Here is a 22002-nt window from a genome sequence, read left to right as displayed (position 1 = left end):
ATAAGACCTGAAACCATAGAACTCCTAGAAGAAAATGTAGGCAATGAGCTCTTTGACATCTGTCTTGGCAGTGATTTTTTGGGTCTGACTCCAGTAGCAAAAGCAACAAAAGCAAAAATAAACAAGTAGAATTACATCAAACTAAAAATCTTCTGCACAGCAAAGGTAGCCTTCAACAAAATAAATAGGCAACCTACTGAATGGGAGAAAATAGTTGCAAATCATTATCTGATAAGGGATTTATTTCCAAAATATATAAAGTTATTACAATTCAGTAGCCAAAAAACAATCAATTTTAATAATTAATGGGTAAAGTATCTGAATAGATACTTTTTCAAAGAAGACATACAGATGGCCAATAGGCCCATGGAAATATGCTCAGTATTACTAGCCATCAGGGAAATGCAAATCAAAGCTACAATGTATCACCTCACACCTGTTAGAATGGATATTTATTTATTTATTTATTTATTGATATTATATATATAAATTTGTAATGATGCATATATTTATATATATATAAAATGGGATAGTGCTCAGACATAAAACAGAATGAGGTCTTGCCATTTTGAGCACGTTATGCTAATGAAGTAAGTTAGGCAGAGACAGTACTGTATGATCTCACTTAAAATTGGAATCTAAAAGCAAAGATGAAAAAAACCACAAAGATAGAATGGTGGTTGCCAGGGGATGGGTAAAATGGGATAAGGGGGTCAAGAGGAACAAACTTCCAGTCACAAGGAGGTAATATAGAGCATGGTGACAGTAGTCAATAATATTGCGCACATTATAAAATCGAGAGAGTAAATCTTAAGAGTTCTCATCACAAGAAAACAAAATTTGTGTGGTGACATATGGTAACTAGATTTACTGTGGTAATCATCTTGCAATGTATACAAATGCCAAAACATTTTATACTTGAAGCTATATGTTACATGTCAGTTATACCTCAATTAATAAAAGAATACATGTTGATTTTCAGTTGACAGAAATCCTATTAGAAAGGGGAGGACAAAACTTTTGTCTCTTATTTGATGGAATAAGTAAATTTTACTGAAATTACAAATTTAACTTGATAGATTTCAAAGTATTTTTTTTTGCTTTATCATCCTAATATTTTATTGAAAATTTTACCTAGAATTTCCTGATTATTGTTATATGCTTATTAAACTATAGAACTTTTGAAAACGAGAATGGGCCTGTCCTTTTCATATGTGGTAGACACAGAGATTGTTTATTTGACTTACCTGTATTAGGAGGAGGAGTAGTTTGCTTTAATACTTTTACATTTGCCCAGGGAGGATGTATCTCTGATAGTTTGTTGCTTTTTTCCCCTCTTCTTTCATTACTTTTCTGTTTGTCTTTCCCTTTTACGTTTTCTGTAGTCTCAATTCAGCAGTAACAGCAGATTTTTTTTTTTTAATTTCTTTTCAGTGTAACAGAATTCATTCTTTATGCACCACACGCAGTGCTCCATGCAATACGTGCCCTCCATAATACCCACCATCTGGCTCCCCCAACCTCCCACACCCCCCCTTTCAAAACCCTCAGATTGTTTTTTCAGAGTCCATAGTCTCTCAGAGTTCATCTCCCCTTCCAATTTCCCTCAACTCCCTTCTCTCCATCTCCCTATCTCCTCCATGTTATTTGTTATGCTCTACAAATAAGTGAAACCATATGATGATTGACTTTCTCTGCTTGACATTTCACTCAGCATAATCTCTTCCAGTCCCATCCATGTTGATACAAAAGTTAGGTATTCATCCTTTCTGATGGAGGCATAATACTCCATAGTGTATATGGACCATATCTTCCTTATCCATTCATCCGTTGAAAGGCATCGTGGTTCTTTCCACAGTTTGGCGACTGTGGCCATTGCTGCTATAAACATCGGGGTACAGATGGCCCTTCTTTCCACTACATCTGTATCGTGGGGGTAAATACCCAGTAGTGCAATTGCAGGGTCATGGGGAAGCTCTATTTTTAATTTCTTAAGGAAATCTCCACATTTTTCTCCAAAGTGGCTGCACCAACCTGCATTCCCACCAACAGTTTAAGAGGTTTCCCCTTTCTCCACATCCTCTCCAACACACGTTTCCTGTCTTGCTAATTTTGGCCATTCTATCTGGTGCAAGGTGGTATCTCAATGTGGTTTTGATTTGAATCTCCCTGATGGCTAGTGATGATGAACATTTTTTCACGTGTCTGATAGCCATTTGTATGTCTTCTTTGGAGAAGTGTCTGTTCATGTCTTCTGCCCATTTTTTGACATGATTATCTTTTTTCTGTATGTTCTTTATAGATCCTGGATATCAGCCTTTTGTCTGCACTGTCATTTGCAAATATCTTCTCTCATTCCGTGGGTTGCCTTTTTGTTTTGTGGACTGTTCCCTTTGCTGTGCAGAAGCTTTTGATCTTGATGAAATCCCAAAAGTTCATTTTTGCTTTTGTTTCCTTTGCCTTTGAAGACATATCTTGAAAGAAGTTGCTCTGGCTGATATCGAAGAGGTTACTGCCTATGTTCTCTTCTATGGTTCTGATGGAGTCCTTTCTCACATTGAGGTCTTTTATCCATTTCGAGTTTATCTTTGTGTACGGTGTAAGAGAATGGTCGAGTTTCATTCTTCTACATATAACTCTCCAATTTTCCTGGCACCATTTATTGAAGAGACTTTTTTCCACTGTATATTTTTTCCTGCTTTGTCAAAGATTATTTGACCTAGAGTTGAGGGTCCATATCTGGGCTCTCTACTCTGTTCCACTGGTCTGTGTGTCTGTTTTTATGCCAGTACCATGCCATCTTGGTGATCACAGCTTTGTAGTAAAGCTTGAAATCAGGCAACGTGATGCCGCCAATTTTGTTTTTCTTTTTCAACATTTCCTTAGCAATTCAGGGTCTCTTCTGATTCCATACAAATTTTAGTTATTTGCTCCAGCTCTTTGAAAAATACCGGTGGAATTTTGATCAGAATGGCATTAAAACTATAGATTGCTCTAGGCAGTATTGACATTTTAACAATGTTTATTCTTCCAATCCAAGAGCATGGAATGGTCTTCCATCTTTTTGTGTCTTCTTCAGTTTCTTTCATGAGTGTTCTGTAGTTCCTCGAGTACAGATCCCTTACCTCTTTGGTTAGGTTTATTCCCAGGTATCTAATGGTTCTTGGTGCTGTAGTAAATGGAATTGATTCTCTAATTTCCCTTTCTGTATTTTCATTGTTAGTGTATAAGAAAGTAACTGATTTCTGTACATTGACTTTGTATCCTGCCACGTTACTGAGTTTCTGTATGAGTTCTAGTAGTTTGGGGGTGGAGTCTCTTGGGTTTTCCATATAAAGTATCATGTCATCTGCAAAGAAAGAGAGTTTGACTTCTTCATTGCCAGTTTGGATACCTTTTATTTCTCTTTGTTGTCTGATTGCTGTTGCTAGGACTTCTAATACTGTGTTGAACGAGAGTAGTGAGAATGGGCATCCTTGTCGTGTACCTGATCTCAATGGGAAGGCTGTGAGCTTTTTCCCATTGAGGATGATATCTGCTGTGGGTTTTTCATAGATAGATTTTATGAAGTTCAGGAACGTAGTAACAACAGATTTTAAAATCTTGATTGATAGTAAGATACAGTCAAAATTTTTATTACAAATTAATTTGTGGGCAAATTAGCCTTGCAGTAAACCAGAAACATGTCCCAACCACAATCAGAGTTTATTATTTTAAAGACAGAAGGTCAGGACGCCTGGGTGGCTCAGTCGGTTGGGCTGCTGCCTTCGGCTCAGGTCATGATCCCAGAGTCCTGGGATCGAGTCCCGAATCGGGAGCAGGGAGTCTGCTTCTCTCTCCTCCTCTGCCTGCTTGTGCGTGCTCTCTCTCTCTCTCTGACAAATAAATAAATAAAATCTTAAAAAAAAAAATAACAAAGAAGGTGCTTTATAGATACTTTATTTAAGGTGGTGGCTGCTGCTGCTCCTCCTCCATCCCCTCCTCCATCCCCAACAGTTAGGTAATTTGTGTGAAATCTCTTATTTTAGTGCCTGAGTTGAGATTAGAACCATTTGGTTTATAGTGTATTGATTTTCCCAACTATAATGCATAGCTGAATACTGATACTCACTGATAGCAGATGTCATGGGTACATGTAAGAAATTAATTATATGATTTTTTGTTTTAAACGCACCTCAAAGATGAGATAAGAAGTTTTGATTTTCAGTAAGAACTGGGCCATCGTATTCTGTGACAGTTGGACTCGCTTCTCCATTGTAAATAGTATTCTTTTTCTTTTTTAGAAGAGTTTTTGCCTCTTCTAGTGTTACATTTTTAACAGGTGGTAGACAGTCCACTGAAGAACAGAAACAAGATGTTACCAAAAAGACTAGAGTGGACAATTCAAATGCATTTCTTGTCTACAGTTATGAAGGAGATAACTTGAAACCTTGGATTGTTAAAAATTTTTTTTATTTGGTATACAAATCTAGCTTTGTAAAAGTTTAAGTTTTTTTTTATTCTTTTGCCTTGGATTCTTACATTTTTAGCTATGAAATAGCACTGCCAGATATTTTTTGCTGGAAAAGAAGACAAAGGGGATATCATTTGGAAAATTGGGAATTTATAGAGTTCTCTGAAATGACCGGACATGGGAGGGGAAAAGACAGAAGTACCAGTAGTTTTCTTATCAATACTAATAACTAATTAGAAAATATAATGGGGGAAAGCTAGATTCAAAATGGCAACAAAAACTATGAAGTTTCTGGGAACCTACTAAAGAAATGTGTAGGGGCTTAGGTGTGGGCATAGTTGGTTAGTTGGTTAAGTGGGTTGGTGGCTTAGTTGGTTAAGTGTTGGACTCTTGATTTCAGCTCACATCATAACCTCAGGGTTGTGAAATTGAGCCCCATGTCAGGCTCCGTGGAGCCTCCTTAAGATTCTCTTTCTTTATGCTCTCCCTGGCCCCTCCCTAAAAAGAAAAAAAAAGAAGAAGAAGAAGAAGAAAAAAGAAATGTGTAATAATCTTGTGAGAAGAAACCTTCAAAATTATTGGGCCACAAAAGAAGATTTGAAACCTTGGGAAGAGATAATCATCAATCTTGACGAGGAGCAATAAAAACTCAAGAAGATGTTGGAGTGTTAACTTATTCTAAACTAATATATGGGTGTAGTATGAATTCCATAAAAATTTTAGTGGATTTTTTTCTTTAATTTATTGTAACTGAAAAATGGATCTAAACCTTAATTGTATATTAGAATTACTTGGGGAGCTTTAAAATATTCCACTGTCCAGGGGACCTGGGTGGCTCAGTCGGTTAAGCATCCAATTCTTGGTTTTGGCTCAGGTCTTGATCTCAGAGTCCTGAGATCTGAGATCAAATACCCACTCTGTCTCTTCCCTCTGCCCCTTCCCCCACTGATGTTTTCTTTCTCTCTCTCTCTTTCTAAAATAAATCTGTTAAAAATTAAAATTTTTTAAAAAATAAATAAAGTATTCCAGTTTCCAGCCATACCTTCCATACCCCAGACCAATAAAATCAGAATATTTTATTTGGGGGGAGGGACCTAGGGATCAGTATTTCTATAACCATTTATGTTTGTAATTAGATTGGCTTCCATTTTTGGTTTTTGAGTTTCTATTTTAAGCAGTTAAAATTGTAGTAATTGATATTTTGTAACTTTTACCATTTCTTAGAGATCTGCAAAACAAAAAGGGAAATTACTTACTAAGAATAGAATAAAATTCATCCTAGCTTGCAGTTATATCCGGCTTCATAGGACATACATAAATCTATAATACAGGTTCTTAATGACCTTGCTTTTCTATATTTTGAAGCAGTTCACTATTTCAATGTCCTAAGAATTATTTAACCAAAAAGAAAAAAAGTGGAAGACTAATGTAATTGCCTAGAAGGATGATACAGGGATGAAATAAATCATCACATCATTACACCATCTTTCAGTTTTATTATGGCATTGCCCAAAATACACATCATCTTTCAAAAAGATACAAATACAGTTTGGAGGTAGTCATCCTTTTTCTGTTTATTTTAAGCCTTCATTTAACATAGTTGAGAATTTAGATTTTTTTTATTCTGCATTTTTCATCTTTAACTGCAAAGAAAAAAAATCAGGAAAGGTAGACATTTCAGAAGTGCCAGACACGTAAGAAGGTGAGTATAAAGAAACAGCAACGCTTAAACTAATAATGCTGGTGAATCATTATAAATGAAATCTCAGACTGTGTTCAGATGATATTCTAGATGAGTTTTCTCAAACTCAGAGTCATTAAACATGGAAATGAATATATTACAGATTCATGCATGATAGCTTATAAGCATTGAAAGGATGCTGGTTTTTGGATATATGTACCTTCAATAACAGATGTGAAATAAGAAGTTTGCTATGTTTAATTTTTTATAAAGATCATTCTTAAAATCATCTTTAACTATTCCTTTAATTACTTCCATAAATTAGTCATAAAATGGCTAAAAATCTTAAAAATAAAAATTTTGGTCTCAGTAAATTGGGAGGACTGTTTTTTCTGGTATACTGGAAGTTAAAGCTCTCCGTGATTCCAATGTACAACTAAGGTTGAGAATCCCTGTTCTAAGTAGACTTCATCTGGACAAATAAACAGAGCTTAAGTAAGACTTTTTTAAAAGGTTAAGTAATGGGGACAGCCTAGACTAGTCCTACAAGATGCATGGTACTCAGATAAGAATTAGAAAACCAGGGGCGCCTGGTTGGCTTGGTGGGTTGGAACTTCTGCCTTCAGCTCAAGTCATGATCCCAGACTCCTGCGATCAAGCCCCAGATCAGGCTCTCTGCTCAGCAGGGAGCCTGCTTTCCTCTCTCTCTCTCTCTCTCTCTCTGCCTGCCTCTCTGCCTACTTGTGATCTCTCTCTGTCAAATAAATAAATAAATCTTTTTTAAAAAAGCTGATTCACATAAAATAATTTAAAAAAAAATATTAGAAAACCAGGGATACCTGGGTGGCTCAGTTAAGTGCCTGCCTTCGGCTCAGGTCATGATCCCAGGGTCCTGGGATCAAGTCCCGAATGGGGCTCCTTGCTCGGGAGGGAGCCTGCTTCTGTCTCTCACTCTGCCTGCCACTCTGCCTGCTTGTGTTCTCTCTCTGTGTGTCAAATAAATAAATCTTAAAAAAAAAAATTAGAAAACCAGTTAATAGATTTAACTGAATAGCCCAGAAGCAGAATATATAAAATATATAAAACGGTGTTGTAAACGTGTAGATTAGATTATTAATGCCATTAATAAGTGCTGTCCTTTCATTACTACTTGCTGAACATTTTGTATGCATTATCATTTAATCCTCTTCCTGACATAGCTGTTGCTATTATTATTATTCCCATTTACAAGGGGGGAAACCTGAGGTCACGCAGTATTTGGTGGTTATGAAATAGTGGATTAGCTCTTTTAGAATGCAAATATTCAAAAAGAAAAAAATTTTTAACCTCTCTCAAGAAATTTCAGGTGGATTAAAGAATTAAATGTAAAGTTCATATCCTAATAGACAAAAAATGTATACCCCACTTTTTGAGAAGTGAGTTTGAACAACTCACTTTTATGAAAGACCTACATTAGTACCTGTTTTCACTAATTGAAAGAAACCCAAAGAACATTTTACTTTTATGAAAAAAGGTGACGTAAGTGAAGATAGTGTCTGTCTGGGGCACCTGGCTGGATCAGTCAGTAGAGCATGCGACTCTTGATCTTGGGGTTGAGTTTGAACCCCACATTGGGTGTAGAGATTACTTAAATATATATATTTTAAAATATATATATACATATATATATATATATATGTGTATATGTATATAGAAAAAGAAAGAAAATAGTGTTTTGCCTTTATAGAGGCAGTACAAAGCCTGAGCAGCTGGAGTGACCTCACCAAGCTCCTTTCCTGGAGCTCAGCATGCCCGAAGCCGCCACAGCTTTGAATTGTGTCTTTGATAAAACATCTGTGTTTTTATCTTCATTTATTTCTGTTTACCTGTTAACAGGATGTGTCCTAAAGAATCAGAAAAGCCTAAAGTAGGGGGTTTTTCAGTCTGGGAACACTCAAAATTTTTTTCATGTAAATTAATGTTAATTGGTTTTTTTGCTTTTAAGCCTTTTTGGCTTACAAAAGGTTACCTAGGAATGCTCTACTTTGAGATAGCAGAGGAAACCTGTGGGTGTGTCTGATATCTGGATCAGGAGAGCTTAGGAGTCGTAAAAGAAAAATCACAAAGGACTATACTGGTAAGTTTAACTACCTCAGAGATAAAGCTGTCCCTACATCACATTCGTAGAATTATAGCTTAATATACTATGAAAAGCAAAGAAATAAAAATTTTAGCCTGCATGTGTAAAACACTCATACATATTGATAACCCCTATATATACATGAGCTTAGAAATATAGGTGGTAACACATTAGAAAGTGGTTGCCTTCACTAGATAGCTATGAAATAAAAAATTTAATTAAACTAAAAGTATTGTATTGTTCTTTGCTGTCTTAGGACCTTTGTCCGCAGTATTAGTTCTTTGTATGGCTAACTCCCCATCCTTTAAGACTCCGTGTGTAACAACACTGCAGCCTTTTTGAACTACTCAGTAAAGGAGTTTTTGCCTGTATCTTGACACCCTGCTGATTTCCTTCATTGCACTTCATGTTTGAGAATCACCTAGTTGTGTACTTACCTACTGTCTTTCTCCTTCAGTAGACTCTGTGCTCTAAGAGGGAAAAAAATGTGAATGCCATCCTAAAAAGCATTAAGGAAGTGTTGGATAAATGAAGTAAATGAATAAAAGATACCATTTTTGAAATCTATCTTGTTTACTAGTTACTTTTTAAAGAAAAATATGTGAGATGAGATGGATTGGGTACAGTCATTGTGCTGCTTGGTAAATTGGTGTCACCTTTCAGAATGGAAATTTTGTAAAAGGTAGCAGGAGCCTTAAACATTCATGTCTTTTGACCCAGTAATTTTACTTCTTGGAAACCATCCTAAAGAAGTCATCTCTGCTAAGAGATGCAGAAGCTTTCTTCCTCGCTCTTCTGTAGTCACTGGTATTCCTAAGAGAAGTAGACAAATTTAATTGGTCCTTGTCTTATTGTTGTCTTCTGCTTCCTCTTGCTGTGCCCTTCAATGAGTAAGTTATCCAAAGAACTCACTCCTTGGCTAGGCTGAGTGATGCTTGTAATATTCTCACAAAAGTCTTTAAGAGTTCTTACTGCCTGGGGCACCTCAGTGTGCTGGTGGTAGATTTGGATTTGAGCTTTGAGGAAAGGCTGAGGCCCTGTTGAGTCCCTGAGCTAAAGGGTAATACCCTATCCCAGTTCACCAAAGAATCTTACTTTGCGGTATCTAGCAGTAATCCAGTTAAAGGGGTACTTTGATTTCCCTTTCACTAACTTCCCCTGTTCTCCCGTTCCTTTCTGTGCTGATCCTGCTGGATGCCCAACTGTGTGTGTGTGTGTGTGTGTGTGTGTGTAAGGCACTTGTGTATTTCTGAGGTTTTTTAGCTCAGTCCTTCCTTCTTCCTGTCAGACACATACAGAAAATATTTTAGGACCGACAGGGATAATGGAAAGGTCTTCAGTTCTTCATGCTCATTGTTTTTCCAGTAGAGGTCACAGTCCATTAGTGAAATCAATCAAGTGGGCTGTGACTATCATTAAAATAAATGAATGATACATTATAATGTATAATGATACATTATACTTATAGTTGAAAGAATTACATGAGTATGTACTTAACAACCTTATAGTATGAAATGTACTTTTTATGTGGGTCACTGTCAAACTTTGAAAGCTGTTTTGTTCTAGACAAATACCAATTATGTCTAAGCTTTTCTTTTGTTGCATCATTCTTAAATGGCACAAGATTTATGAAAAGAGATTCAGGCTTTAATACATTGCAAAATTCAAAGAATGAAACGTTCAAGATACTAGCTAAATAAATCATGATGACCTGTCATTTCAGGTTATTTGCTCAAGTTAGTATTTTCTTCTTTGTAAGTTGTGCAGTGAAGTTCCAAAGGTTAGCAATAGCTTTCTCAATTCTTGTAGAGTTAGTAGAGTCGTAGGGAAAAATTAGTGTACCATAATATATTGGGAACAGCACTGAGGAATCAGATTGGAGCCTCAGTTCTGTAACAGCCTTAGGCAGAGTACTTCTTTTATCTGTTTACTCATCTGTAAAATGGAGCTAATAGTGCATATCTATTTAAGGTTGCCGTGAATAGAATATACTGTATTGCATTCAGAGTGCTCAGTTGGTTGTTTGACTCCCAGTGAGTAGAATTACTTCCAGGCTGTTTTGCCTGGAATATTATTGAATCTCTCTGTGTCTCAGTTTCTCCTTCAGCTTATGTTTCAGCTAATTTTATTAGATGCTGTTATTAGATGCTGCTTTGGAAAAATGTAAAAACTTCTCTAATTACTTTATAGGAATTTGGGACAGTTAAGTCAAAAGATAATAAATGTGAAAAATGGGGCCCCTGGGTGGCTCAGTGGGTTAAGCCTCTGCCTTCGGCTCAGGTTATGATCTTAGGGTTCTGGGATTGTGTGAACCCTAGTTGGGCTCTCTGAGAGCTCAGCAGGGAACCTGCTTCCTCCTCTCTCTCTGCGTGCCTCTCTGCCTACTTGTGATAGCTCTCTCTGTCAAATAAGTAAATAAAAATCTTTAATAAAAAAATGTGAAAAGTACTGCACAAATTTAGATGGTATTGACTCCAGTAGTAGCAATCATAGGAAGCTGTTTGCGTCGGGTATGAGCTGCTTAATAACTGTATGTCCAAAGCAATAGAATCTGCAGTTGATTTAGATGGGAATAAATAAGTACTTTCAGTTCTCTAAAACCTCTTTCTGCCTTAGCACCTCCACAGTTACTCCTTTTGCTTGAAATGTACTTCTTTGTCTCCACACTTCATGCCTGTCTAGTTCTTCTTATCAGCTGAAGTAATACCACTTTAGAAAGGCCTTCCCTGACTATCCAGTCTGAATAGCTTCCCATTTGTTTTTTTTTTTTAAAAAAAACACTTTAATCATAACATTGATTTGTAAGCTGGTTCTCAATTTTGTTTTCTGTTTTACTTCTCACCAACTAGGATGTAAGCCTTAAGGAGCAGGGACCTTTCCTGTATTGTGTATTTTTTTCTCTTTCACTTAGATTTGTGCCTAGCAAAATAAATACTTGTTGAATGTTTTAAGATAGTATAAAGTATGAAAAATTATCCATAATTGTACTTCTTTGAGATAAGTAACAATTGTTGATATTGTGTTACATAGTTCTCTTGTTTTCTGTGTGTGCTTACATATTTACAACTATATATGATTATGTGTTTATACCATATTTCATTGAGTCTAAAGATGAACATGTTTTACTCTATTTTATGTCTCTGAAATTGGGACGTCATATAATCAGGGGTATGCCATGATGTAATTGGCAGCATTTTTTATTTTCAGTGGCACATAAAATGAAGATGTGTCTTAAAATCTGTAGCATCTTAGATTTGTGTGTGTATATATATGTGTGTATATATATATATTTATTTGTATGTGTGTGTATTAGTGTATATGTGAAACAAATGAGATTATGGTGTTCAGCTCTTTCCCCACCTAAATATCTTGAACATTTTCCCATATCGCTGTGTTTAGATCTGTCTCCTTATTGACAGATGTCTAGCATATTGTTATAGGTGTGTCATAAATTGTTCAACCAGTTCCTCTTGGTGGACATTTGGAGCTTTTCCAGTTTTGTGTGTATGTTACGAACCAGTGCTATGTTGGATATCCTTGCACTTACCTTTATACATTCAACTGGAATTACTTTTGATAAAATCCCTAGGTCAGTGAATACACATATTTTATAATGTATGAGGGTGACTGTTTCCCTATATCTTCGGAAGTACTGCATCTTAGGAAATTTTTTAAATTTTCGTTGACCTGATAAGTGAAAAAATTACACTAATGTTGTATTATCATTTCTTTAATTATGCATAAACATAGAAAGAGGCTCAATCTCTCTTTTTGTGTTTATGAGCTATTTTTATTTCCTCTTCTGTGATGCGCTGTGCATAGGACAGTAAACCTTTAAGTGGCTGGGATATTTGCTGTTATTGGAAAGGAAGTTATCACAGTTTGGAATCATGCATTATCATATAATTTCTTGGGAACAACTTTTGGGACAGAGCCTGTTCTTGTGGAGAGCAAGAGGGCTTTATGAGGACCCAAGATTAGAGGAGACAAATTCAGGAATAATCAGGACCTTTATAATGGAGGCCAAGAAGGGGTACAGGATCATCACTTTATGAGCTGAATACTGGAACTTATTATTTTTTTTTAAGATTTTATTTATTTACTTGAGAGAGAGACAGTGAGAGAGAGCATGAATGAGGAGAAGGTCAGAGGGAGAAGCAGACTCCCCATGGAGCTGGGAGTCCAATGCGGGACTCAATCCCGGGACTCCAGGATCATGACCTGAGCCAAAGGCAGTCGTCCAACCAACTGAGCCACCCAGGCGTCCCTGAATACTGGAATTTAGATACAGCTGTTAGACTTTAAATGCTCCTCTTCTCCTTAATATGACTTGGTTGTGGTAGCTTTAGGTTAGTAGATTTGAAATAGGTCACAACTCATGGACTTGAGTGAAGACATTATTGGATCTAGAGATTAAATCTATGATCATTTAAGAGTAGATTAATATGATCACTCCTCCGCCTTTTGTCTAAGATCAAGTGAAAAGTAGACTAATATGAGCTTTTTGTACAATGCCAAAATGTTCTTGTCAGCATTTTTGATCACCTTTGCTGTGCCGGAGGGTGCCAGTTCCAAAGATAGATATATGGTCTCTTTTAGGTTCCATTGCAGCCTTTAAAGAAGACAGATTTCAGTCCTTTGGTAAGAATGAAGCCAGAAGGTGCTTGGAATGTAAAGAGCATGGAGGAAGGTATTTGGTCTAAAAGAGTTTAAGGGAGACTTCTGGCTTCAATATGATAAACTAAACCGAATCCTGAAGTTTAAGTAGTAAAGGGTACAACAGCATGAGAGAAGGTGTGCATGGATGAGGTGGGACTATAAGTAGTGGAGTTTTCTTAGAACATCAAGTTTAAGCTGGAGAGTGACTAATGACAGGTCTGGGAAGTGTGGTAAACAAGCCTGGGTGGTTCCATAGGTTAAGCGTTGCCTTCAGCTCCTGTCATGATCCCCGTGTCCTACGATCAGTTCAGCTGGGAGCCTGCTGCTTCTCCCTCTGCTATCCCCCCAACTTGTGGGTTTGGCTCTGTCTCGCTCACTCTCCCTCTCTCATTTATTCTCTCTCGTTCTCTCTCTCTGTCAAATAAATAAGTAAAATCTTTAAAAACAAATAAAAAAAGAACCAGATAATAAACAGCCTTGTATACCATGCTAAAAATTCTGCATTTTGTTGATGAAGGGGAGTTCTTTGGAATAATGACATGGCAAGATTTGCATTTGAGAAATCACTGCCTGATTTAGGGAGGAAGACCAAAAGCAAGGAGACATGTTCTGAAATAGTTCTGGTAATCCAGGTGAGAGGATTAAGTAAGGCTTTAGCTCAATGGGACTAGCTTACCAGAAAAATCATTAATTTCTTCGGGTTTTACAGAATTTCACCCTTTTTTAGAATCCTTCTGAGATTAAATTTCATGGAACTGAGATTATTATTTTGCAGAGATGACTTATATTTATTGTCCAGTTGTTTATTCCTTTATTGCCTGTAAGAAGTTTATACTTTTATAAAGACCTACTTAATGAGTATAGTGCAATGTGAAGATGGTTAATAAGTATTTTTGATGATTATAGAAAGTAGATGTTAACCCTTTTGATATGCTTGGTGTTTATCTTGGAGGGAAACAGTTTTAGAGCATTTTGCCTTTGAGTAAAAGTAAGGATTTATTAGAGCAAATTTAAGTTATATAGTTTAGGTTATATAGGTTAGGTTATATAATTTTTATATATGCAAACATATGAATTTATCATTCTGTGTGCTAATTTCTCTCTCTTTTTTTAAAGGCTACAAGCAAAAGATGGTGGATCGCTTGGCAAACAGTGAAGCAAATACTCGACGTATAAATATAGTAGAAAACTGTTTTGGAGCAGCTGGTCAGCCCTTAACTATACCTGGAAGGGTTCTTATTGGAGAAGGAGTATTGACTAAGTTGTGCAGAAAGAAACCCAAAGCAAGGCAGTTTTTCTTATTTAATGATATTCTTGTATATGGCAATATTGTCATCCAGAAGAAAAAATATAACAAACAACATATTATTCCCCTGGAAAATGTCACTATTGATTCCATCAAAGATGAGGGAGACTTGAGGAATGGATGGCTTATCAAGACACCAACTAAATCATTTGCAGTTTATGCTGCCACTGCCACTGAGAAATCAGAGTGGATGAATCACATAAATAAATGTGTTACTGATTTACTCTCCAAAAGTGGGAAGACACCCAGTAATGAACATGCTGCTGTCTGGGTTCCTGACTCTGAGGCCACTGTGTGTATGCGTTGCCAGAAAGCAAAATTCACACCTGTTAATCGTCGTCACCATTGCCGCAAATGTGGTTTTGTTGTCTGTGGGCCCTGCTCTGAAAAGAGATTTCTTCTTCCAAGCCAGTCCTCGAAACCTGTACGGATTTGTGACTTCTGCTATGACCTGCTTTCTACCGGGGACATGGCCACGTGCCAGCCTACTAGATCGGACTCATACAGTCAGTCATTGAAGTCTCCTTTAAATGATGTATCTGATGATGATGACGATGACGATAGTAGTGACTAAGGACATATTTTGAAATATTTAATTGGGTGTGACTACCTGAGAAATCAGCTCTGGGGATATATAAAATTCTGAGCTTTCTCTCAGTTTTGCTCTAGCCGTGAATTTGCCTGAGAAACTTTTAACCTATGTGCCTCAATATATCCTTTAGAAAATAGGTCCCGTCATTGTGTTCTCACCCCATCGCCACCCAACTCCCCACTCTTCTACAGGGATAGATTATTGCAAAGTATATCAGATAAATTTTTGGTTTCTTACGCTTGTTTCATTTTAGATTGTTTTGTTGAAAGGTTGGGAAAAGATATTTAACAGATCATGTACTACATTGTTGTTTACTATGTGTTCTGTTATATGGAAAAACTAAAAGCAAAAAATGATGGGAAAAGGAGAACAATATGGTTAGCTAATATTATTAGCTTTTCCTAACCATCTTATCTAATGGTTAAGACACCAGTAACAAAAAGCGTGATTTGACAATACTTTGTTTGGCTATTTCATATACCAAGTGGTGCCTTATTATAATAGCACTGTTACGTGAAATAAGCCCCCACCTTCTTTTAGTTCATCTTGAAAATACACTGGTGCTCTTTGAGGTGATAAAATGATAAAATTTTCATCTGCCAGCTACAAATAACTAAATTTAGAGCTTCTTCATTCTTTAAGAATAAATATTTTTCCATAAAATAGTTGTGATTATATTTTTACGTTTTATAGGTACCAAATTATAATTGTCAGACATATATTTTAAATCAGTAGGTAGGTTTTCATTCTTAAAAATTTGGTTTGAAATTTATCAAATACAGAATTGTCACATTGCATTAGTTTCTACTTTTAGTAAAACATTTGTAGTTATGAGTTCATCTGCTTTAATATTATTTCTAGAATGAAAAATCTTATAAAACCTTTGAAATTAAACAATCTCTTAAAAAAAAATCCCATGGTAGAGCACAGATCTACTTAGGCTGAAGACTTCAGAAATAATGTGCAAGAATGGTCAGGACAGACCAGTTAAGTTTGACTAGACTTTATATCGGTGGAAGTATTGTCTATTTCAGTGTGAAATTATCTTGAATTTGCAAATATAGTGTTATATTTTATAAAGTTTTGTAAAGTCCCAAGCAATATTTCTATTTTTGTAAAACAATTGTGTGTTTAATCTGTTTCTGAAATCCTTTTGCAAACTATAGAATAGAGTAGCAATTGATCTCTCTAAATTGTGAACTTTATTGAGTCAGTCTGGATTGCTTTTGAGAATTGGTAATTTTTCACTCTTTGCTTTTGAGGCAGCCATTTAGGTTGAAAGTATATTTATCATATAAAACTTGATGCATTTTGCACTATTCTCTCCATTTGTATGCTGCAAATAACTACAGTCTTTCAAATATGAAAAAATCAGCCTAATGTTTGTTTTAAATTCCAAACTTTTGTTTTAAATATTTAAATCTGGCTATGTTGCAGATGTCATGAGTTTGAATTAATAATGTGGTGGAGAATTTGGGGGTTTGGTTAAGGCACTAACTTGACCATTAAATTGTGAAGGTATCTGAGATCTATAGATCTCCCTGTAGGAAATGTGAAACAAAGACCCAGCAGTTTTTTTTGTTTAATATCAGATGGACTTTTGTTTCTAAGCAATATATACATATAATTAAACAACATATCTCAAAATGACCCTGAAACCGGAGAAGTGCTAATGGAGATATTCTGGTCCATCAGAACCTAGCAAATTCAGGAACCAAGGGGAAATGTTCTGTGATGACATTTGCATCGTCAACTTCTGTTGACTCTGTTTTTACAATAAAAAATATTTTACAACTTAACTGTGCATATTGTGACTTGAAGATTTCCCCCCCCTTTTTAAGGTAATGGAAGTATAATGCATATTTTGCTTCTTTCAGTAGGTGTGAGGTGTTGTTCTAAGCACTAAGGGGCAGAGCAGTAAACAAAATTTCCTTCCTCTTCATGGAATTTACATGCAGATAGAAGCCAAGATGTGTTTTCTTTCAGAATGTGTTCTGTATTTTTAAAGCTTTTCTAAATCTTAGTTATATGTAAACCTGAAATGATTTTGGTGCCTATTCTTCAGGCCATTCCTCTTGAGTGGATTATACTGGACCTGCAGTACATTAACCAAATTGGTAACTATTAAATATGAAGGAAGCAAGATTCTGTAGATACCAAGAGAAAATATTAAGTTGAATACACCTTAATACAGGAATTTCATACCTTTGGGTCAATGTATAAAATTCCATAGTTAATTTAAAGTCATTTGTTTATATATCTTTATTACCTGTATGCTGAAACTTTTACAAACGGGTAGCATTCAGTTGTATACCTAGTAATTCTTGAAAGGTCCCAGGACTTTAGCCACACTGTTTTCTCTCAGATATACCAATTTTGTTCTCAAATATAGGTTGTAGCTTTGAAGTAGCAATTATGTACCTATTCACATGTATTAGATTGCTATACATTTTACAAGATAAAATTTCATAGTGAAGTCTAGGATTAAAATATATGAAATTATATTTATTGAAGTAATTGTAAGGCTTTTTTAAAAAACTAAGTTATTTGAGATCATTCATTTATTAACTATAATGTCAGGCTCCATAGATTTGGTGTTGGGTAATCTAAAATTTTTAAGGTATATTTCTGTAAAGGTTATTATCAATGGCATTCTCTTAAATATCAAAATAAATTTTTAAAAGTTACTTTGTATTCAGGGCTCCTGGGTAGCCCAGTGGGTTAAGCCTCCAACTCTTCGTTTTAGGGAGTCTGCTTGAAGATTTTCTCCCTCTGTCCCTACCCCCCCTTGCTCTAAAATAAATCTTTAAAAAGAATTACTTTGTACTTGGCATCTACACTAAGAGAAATATTATTTTACAAAAGCATTCTCCTAGGAAATTTTGCCACTAGGAAGCAGAATTTTAAGCCATAAAACCAACAGTATTTCTCTCTGCCTCCACTGCCAATGTCTGGGCAAGCACAGACTGCCGCTGGTGCCATTGCTTGACATGAGATCCCTATTGTTCTATCAAGAAATGAAAAGTAGAGGAAGTTGGTTGATAATATTGTTAACACTATGTTGTCTTTATCCAGACCATTATTTATTATTCATACCAGTTAAAATGACTACAGTAAAGCTTTGATGGTATTATCAACTAGTTTATCAAGAGAAAAAAGCAGTAAGTACCACTCAGACTCTGAATTTGCATACTGCTGTCATCTTAATCTTTAGAGGAAATACATGCTTTACTATTCTTTATTTTTAGCAACTCTGAGATATAATTCACATACCACACAATTCAATTCAAGGTATAAAATTCAGTGGTTTTTGGTATATTCGCTGAAACCATGCCACTATTTCCAGAACATTTTCAACACTGCAAAAAGAAGTGGACTGTCAGCAGGCTCTCCCCTTTCATTCCCCAATTCCCCTAACCCTAAGCAGCCACTAACCCACTTCCTACCTCTGTGGATGTGCCTTATGTGGACACTTCACAAATGAAATCATGTATTATGTGGTCTTCAGTGACTGGTTTCTTTCACTTAGTATGTTAAGTATCATTTGTGTAGTATCAAGCAAGAGTACTTCTTTTTATTGCCAAATATTGTAATATTTTATTCTTCAGTTGACATTTGGCCTGTTTCCACTTTGGGGCTATTATGAATAATGTTGCTGTGAACATCTGTGTTAAAGCTTTTGTGTAGACATGTTTTCTTTCATTTGGGGTATATACCTCGAAGTGGAGCTGCTGGGTTATGTTGTTCCTCTGTATTAAACTTTTTGAGAAATTGCCAAACTTTTCCCAAGTCCACACCATTTTACTTTCCTATCAGCAATATAGGAGGGCTCTGATTTCTCCCCATCTTCCACAACACCTACTGTCTCTGATTATAGCATGTGACAAGTATCTCTGCTTTTCATTTGCATTTTCCTAATGGCTAATGATGTTAAGGATCTTTTTGTGTGCTGATTGGCCATTTGCGTATCTTTTTAGGAGCAGTGTTAGTTATAATCCTTTGCTCTAGGTTGTTTTTTTCATTGAGTTGTAGGAGTGTTACTTGTGTAATCTGAGTAGAAGTCCCTAACCAATGCAGGATTTGCAAATGTTTTCTCCCAGTCTGTGAAATGTCTTCTCACTTTCTTGATGGTATTATTTGAAGCACAAAAGTTTAACTTCAATGAAGTCCAATTTGTCAGTTTTTTTCTTTTGTCAGTTGTGCTTTTGGTGTCATTGCCATTGTCAAGATCATGACGATTTACTCCTGTCCTCTTCCAACTCTGAATCTGATGAGAACTCTTGGTTATTGATACACAGAAAATAGTTTTAGTATTAACTCCAAAATTAGAGTTGGAAACTACCTCCTAGTGAATTAGATCCATTCATTAGCAAATTTTCAGGCAAGTGAAAAAGGAATGTGTTCACATCAGCCTTTTCTTTTTCCAGTCAGTAGGGTAAAACTATACTTATGGGTGTACTGCAGGCCGACAGAAAACACATTATTCTGTATACTGACAACATAGTTTATTGTTATTTGGAGCTGCCTAAAGATAATCTTACTTTGTAGTTCAGTGAGTGTGAAAAAGAATGCCTCAGGATAAGCTATTCTGACTTAAGATAAACTACTACAAAAGTAATAGGATGAAATTGTAAAGTTTCAATTTTTTATATATTTTATAGGAACGCTTTAATGACTTGAAGAAACCAAAATTCCAGAGCTGCTTAAGGCAAAGTTTTTACTTTATAAACATTTATTGAGCACTTTTAATGTGTCTGCTACTGTTGAAAAGAATGAGTTGCTGTTCCAACTCATGATTCTCGTGATTTTCATGACCTTGATATTTTTCGGTCTTTTAATGTTGTTTATTGGCCATTCATTCAAAAATAGATATTCAAATCTTTTGATAATTTTTAATAGTTTTTAAATTTAATTTAATTATTATTTAAATTTTATTAACATATGATGTATTATTTGCTTCAGGGGTACAGGTCTGTGAATCACCAACCTTACACATTTCACAGCACTCCCCATAGAACATACCCTCCCCAGTGTCCATAACCTAGCCACCCTATTCCTATCCCCTTACCCACAAGCAACCCTCAATTTGTTTCCTGAGATTAAGCATCTCTTATGATTTGTCTCCCTCCCCAGTACCATCTTGTTTCATTTTTTCCCTCCCTGCCCCCCACGAATCCCCTCCCTACCTCTCAGATACCTCATATCAGAGAGATCACGTAGTTGTCTTTCTCTGATTGACTTATTTCACTTAGCATAATACCCTCTAGTTCCATCCACGTCTTGCAAATGGCAAGATTTCAGGGGGTTTCGATGGCTGCATAGTATTCCATTGTGTATATATACCACATCTTCTTTATCCATTCATCTGTTGATGGACATCTAGGTTCTTTCCATAGTTTGGCTGTTGTGGACATTGCTGCTCTGAACATTCGGGTGCGCGTGCCTCTTCCGATCACTACAGTTGTAGACCTTGTTATTTTTTAAATATGCTGCAGCAGTGATTTTGTAGAATGACCCCCAGCAAGGGTTTGTCTGACATTTTCTCATTTTTAAGTTATGCCTCTGTGTAGCAGGAATATCACCGAAGTTATGTTTCTTGTCATATCAGGCGGTGCTCACTTCGGTTTTGTCCCATTCCATTATGTTCACTTAGATCAACCCATTAAGTGGTGTAGCCTAGACTTTTGCATTGTAGGGTTACTCTTTTTATAATTGTGTGGTTTTTTGTTTTTTTGTTTTTTTAAAGACTTTTTTTTTATTTATTTGCCAGAGAGAGAGAGAGAGAGTACACACAAGCATGCAGAGAGGCAGGCAGAGGACAGTGAGAGAAGCAGGCTCCCTGCTGAGCAAGGAGCCCGATGCAGGACTCGATCCCAGGACCCCGGGATCATGACCTGAGCCGAAGGCAGCGGCTTAGCCAATTGAGCCACCCAGACGTCCCTATAATAAGTGTTTTGTGAAGTACTTTGGAGACCATGTAGAAGTTACATTCCTCAACAAATCTTCATCTTATTCATTTCTTTAATGGACTCATGGTTTCCTAGTTCAGTGGTTTTCAAACGAGTGTATGAGAATGTCTTGGAGGGCTTATTAAAACACAAACTGCTAGGCCCCATCTCCAGAGTTTCTGTGGGTCTGGATTGAGACCCCAAAAATTTGCATTTCTGAGAAGTTTCCAGTGTTGCTGCTGCTGTCAGCCCAGGGACCATACTTTACTACCCTTTATTATCATAGTTTATTTTGAAGCTCATATTGTCCCTAATTTGGCCAGTGCCAAGCTGGTTTCTGTGGCCTATTGACAAACTGTTATTCGAGTTCTTTACATTTTGCTACAGTAGGATGTTCTAGACTCATCCTGACTTTCCCCCGCCCCAGCCCAGGAGTTGGCCATTTCCCTAGGAGCTCTTATATTATAGTGGAGAGTACTTAAAAGTCAAGTTCTGGGGGCACCAGGGTGGCTCAGTGGGTTAAGCCTCTGCCTTTGGCACAGGTCATGATCTCAGGGTCCTGGGATCGAGCCCTGCATGGGGCTCTCTGCTTGTTGAGGACCCTGCTTTCCCCTCTCTGCCTGCTTGTGATCTCTCTGTCAAATTAAAAAAAAAAAAATCTTAAAAAGAAAAAGTCAAGTTCTGGGCACTCAGTGTGCTTGTTGCTTTGGAGGGAGTACCACTCTCAAGCTCTTTTAGGAGACAAATCTGGAGAGCATGCGTATATACATGTGGACATATACACATTTAGATCTAGATTACTATCTGTCTCTGCATTGAAATCCATGACTTCATACTGGTGTTTCTGACTGTAACACTATAGGGTTTTTCTTTTCCCTGATGGTGAAAGACTAGGTCACATTCACTTTAGTATATTTAAATTATTCGATCAGTCTCCCTGTTTGTAACCTCTCATCACCACTTACCTCTCTCTCACATGGATACCTCTAACCCCACTGGGGTTCTGATGCTTCATACCAGGCTGTTCCATCATGGGTGCTTCCCTTATCTCACATAGGCTCCAACACCCCATGCTGGGCCAACCCCACTCATATCCCCTGTGAACATCTTCACCCTCTTCATTCTCTGAAACCTCATTCTGGACCTCACTTCTCGATACCCTCCACACTTGGGTTCCAGTCCTCACCAGTGGACTCCCCCCCCCAGCTCTGAAACACCTACACAGACATTTTTACCCTGCTTGG

At 36.6% G+C, this 22002-nt stretch overlaps 1 protein-coding gene across 2 annotated transcripts in view; it reads left to right on the top strand.

Annotated features, from left to right (window-relative positions):
• The window catches only part of PLEKHF2 (pleckstrin homology and FYVE domain containing 2), a 30830-nt gene extending 14221 nt beyond the window's left edge, over window positions 1-16609 (top strand). Inside the window, exons 2-3 of one of the 2 annotated variants that reach the window (XM_045077957.1) lie at window positions 8119-8250; window positions 14029-16609. In XM_045077957.1, coding sequence (XP_044933892.1) covers window positions 14043-14792 — 750 coding nt within the window. In that variant the 5' untranslated portion in view covers window positions 8119-8250; window positions 14029-14042 and the 3' untranslated portion in view covers window positions 14793-16609. The remainder of the gene's footprint in view (window positions 1-8118; window positions 8251-14028) is intronic. The other variant, XM_045077956.1, reaches the window with a different exon arrangement.
• The last annotated feature ends 5393 nt before the right edge of the window (window positions 16610-22002 follow it).

Source organism: Mustela putorius, unplaced genomic scaffold (genome assembly GCF_011764305.1).
Source record: "Mustela putorius furo isolate JIRA1106 unplaced genomic scaffold, ASM1176430v1.1 tig00000228_pilon_pilon_pilon, whole genome shotgun sequence".
NCBI classification, from domain to species: Eukaryota; Metazoa; Chordata; class Mammalia; order Carnivora; family Mustelidae; genus Mustela; species Mustela putorius.
The sequence above is the reverse complement of the archived record's forward strand: the minus strand, read 5'-3'. Positions and strand labels throughout refer to the sequence as shown.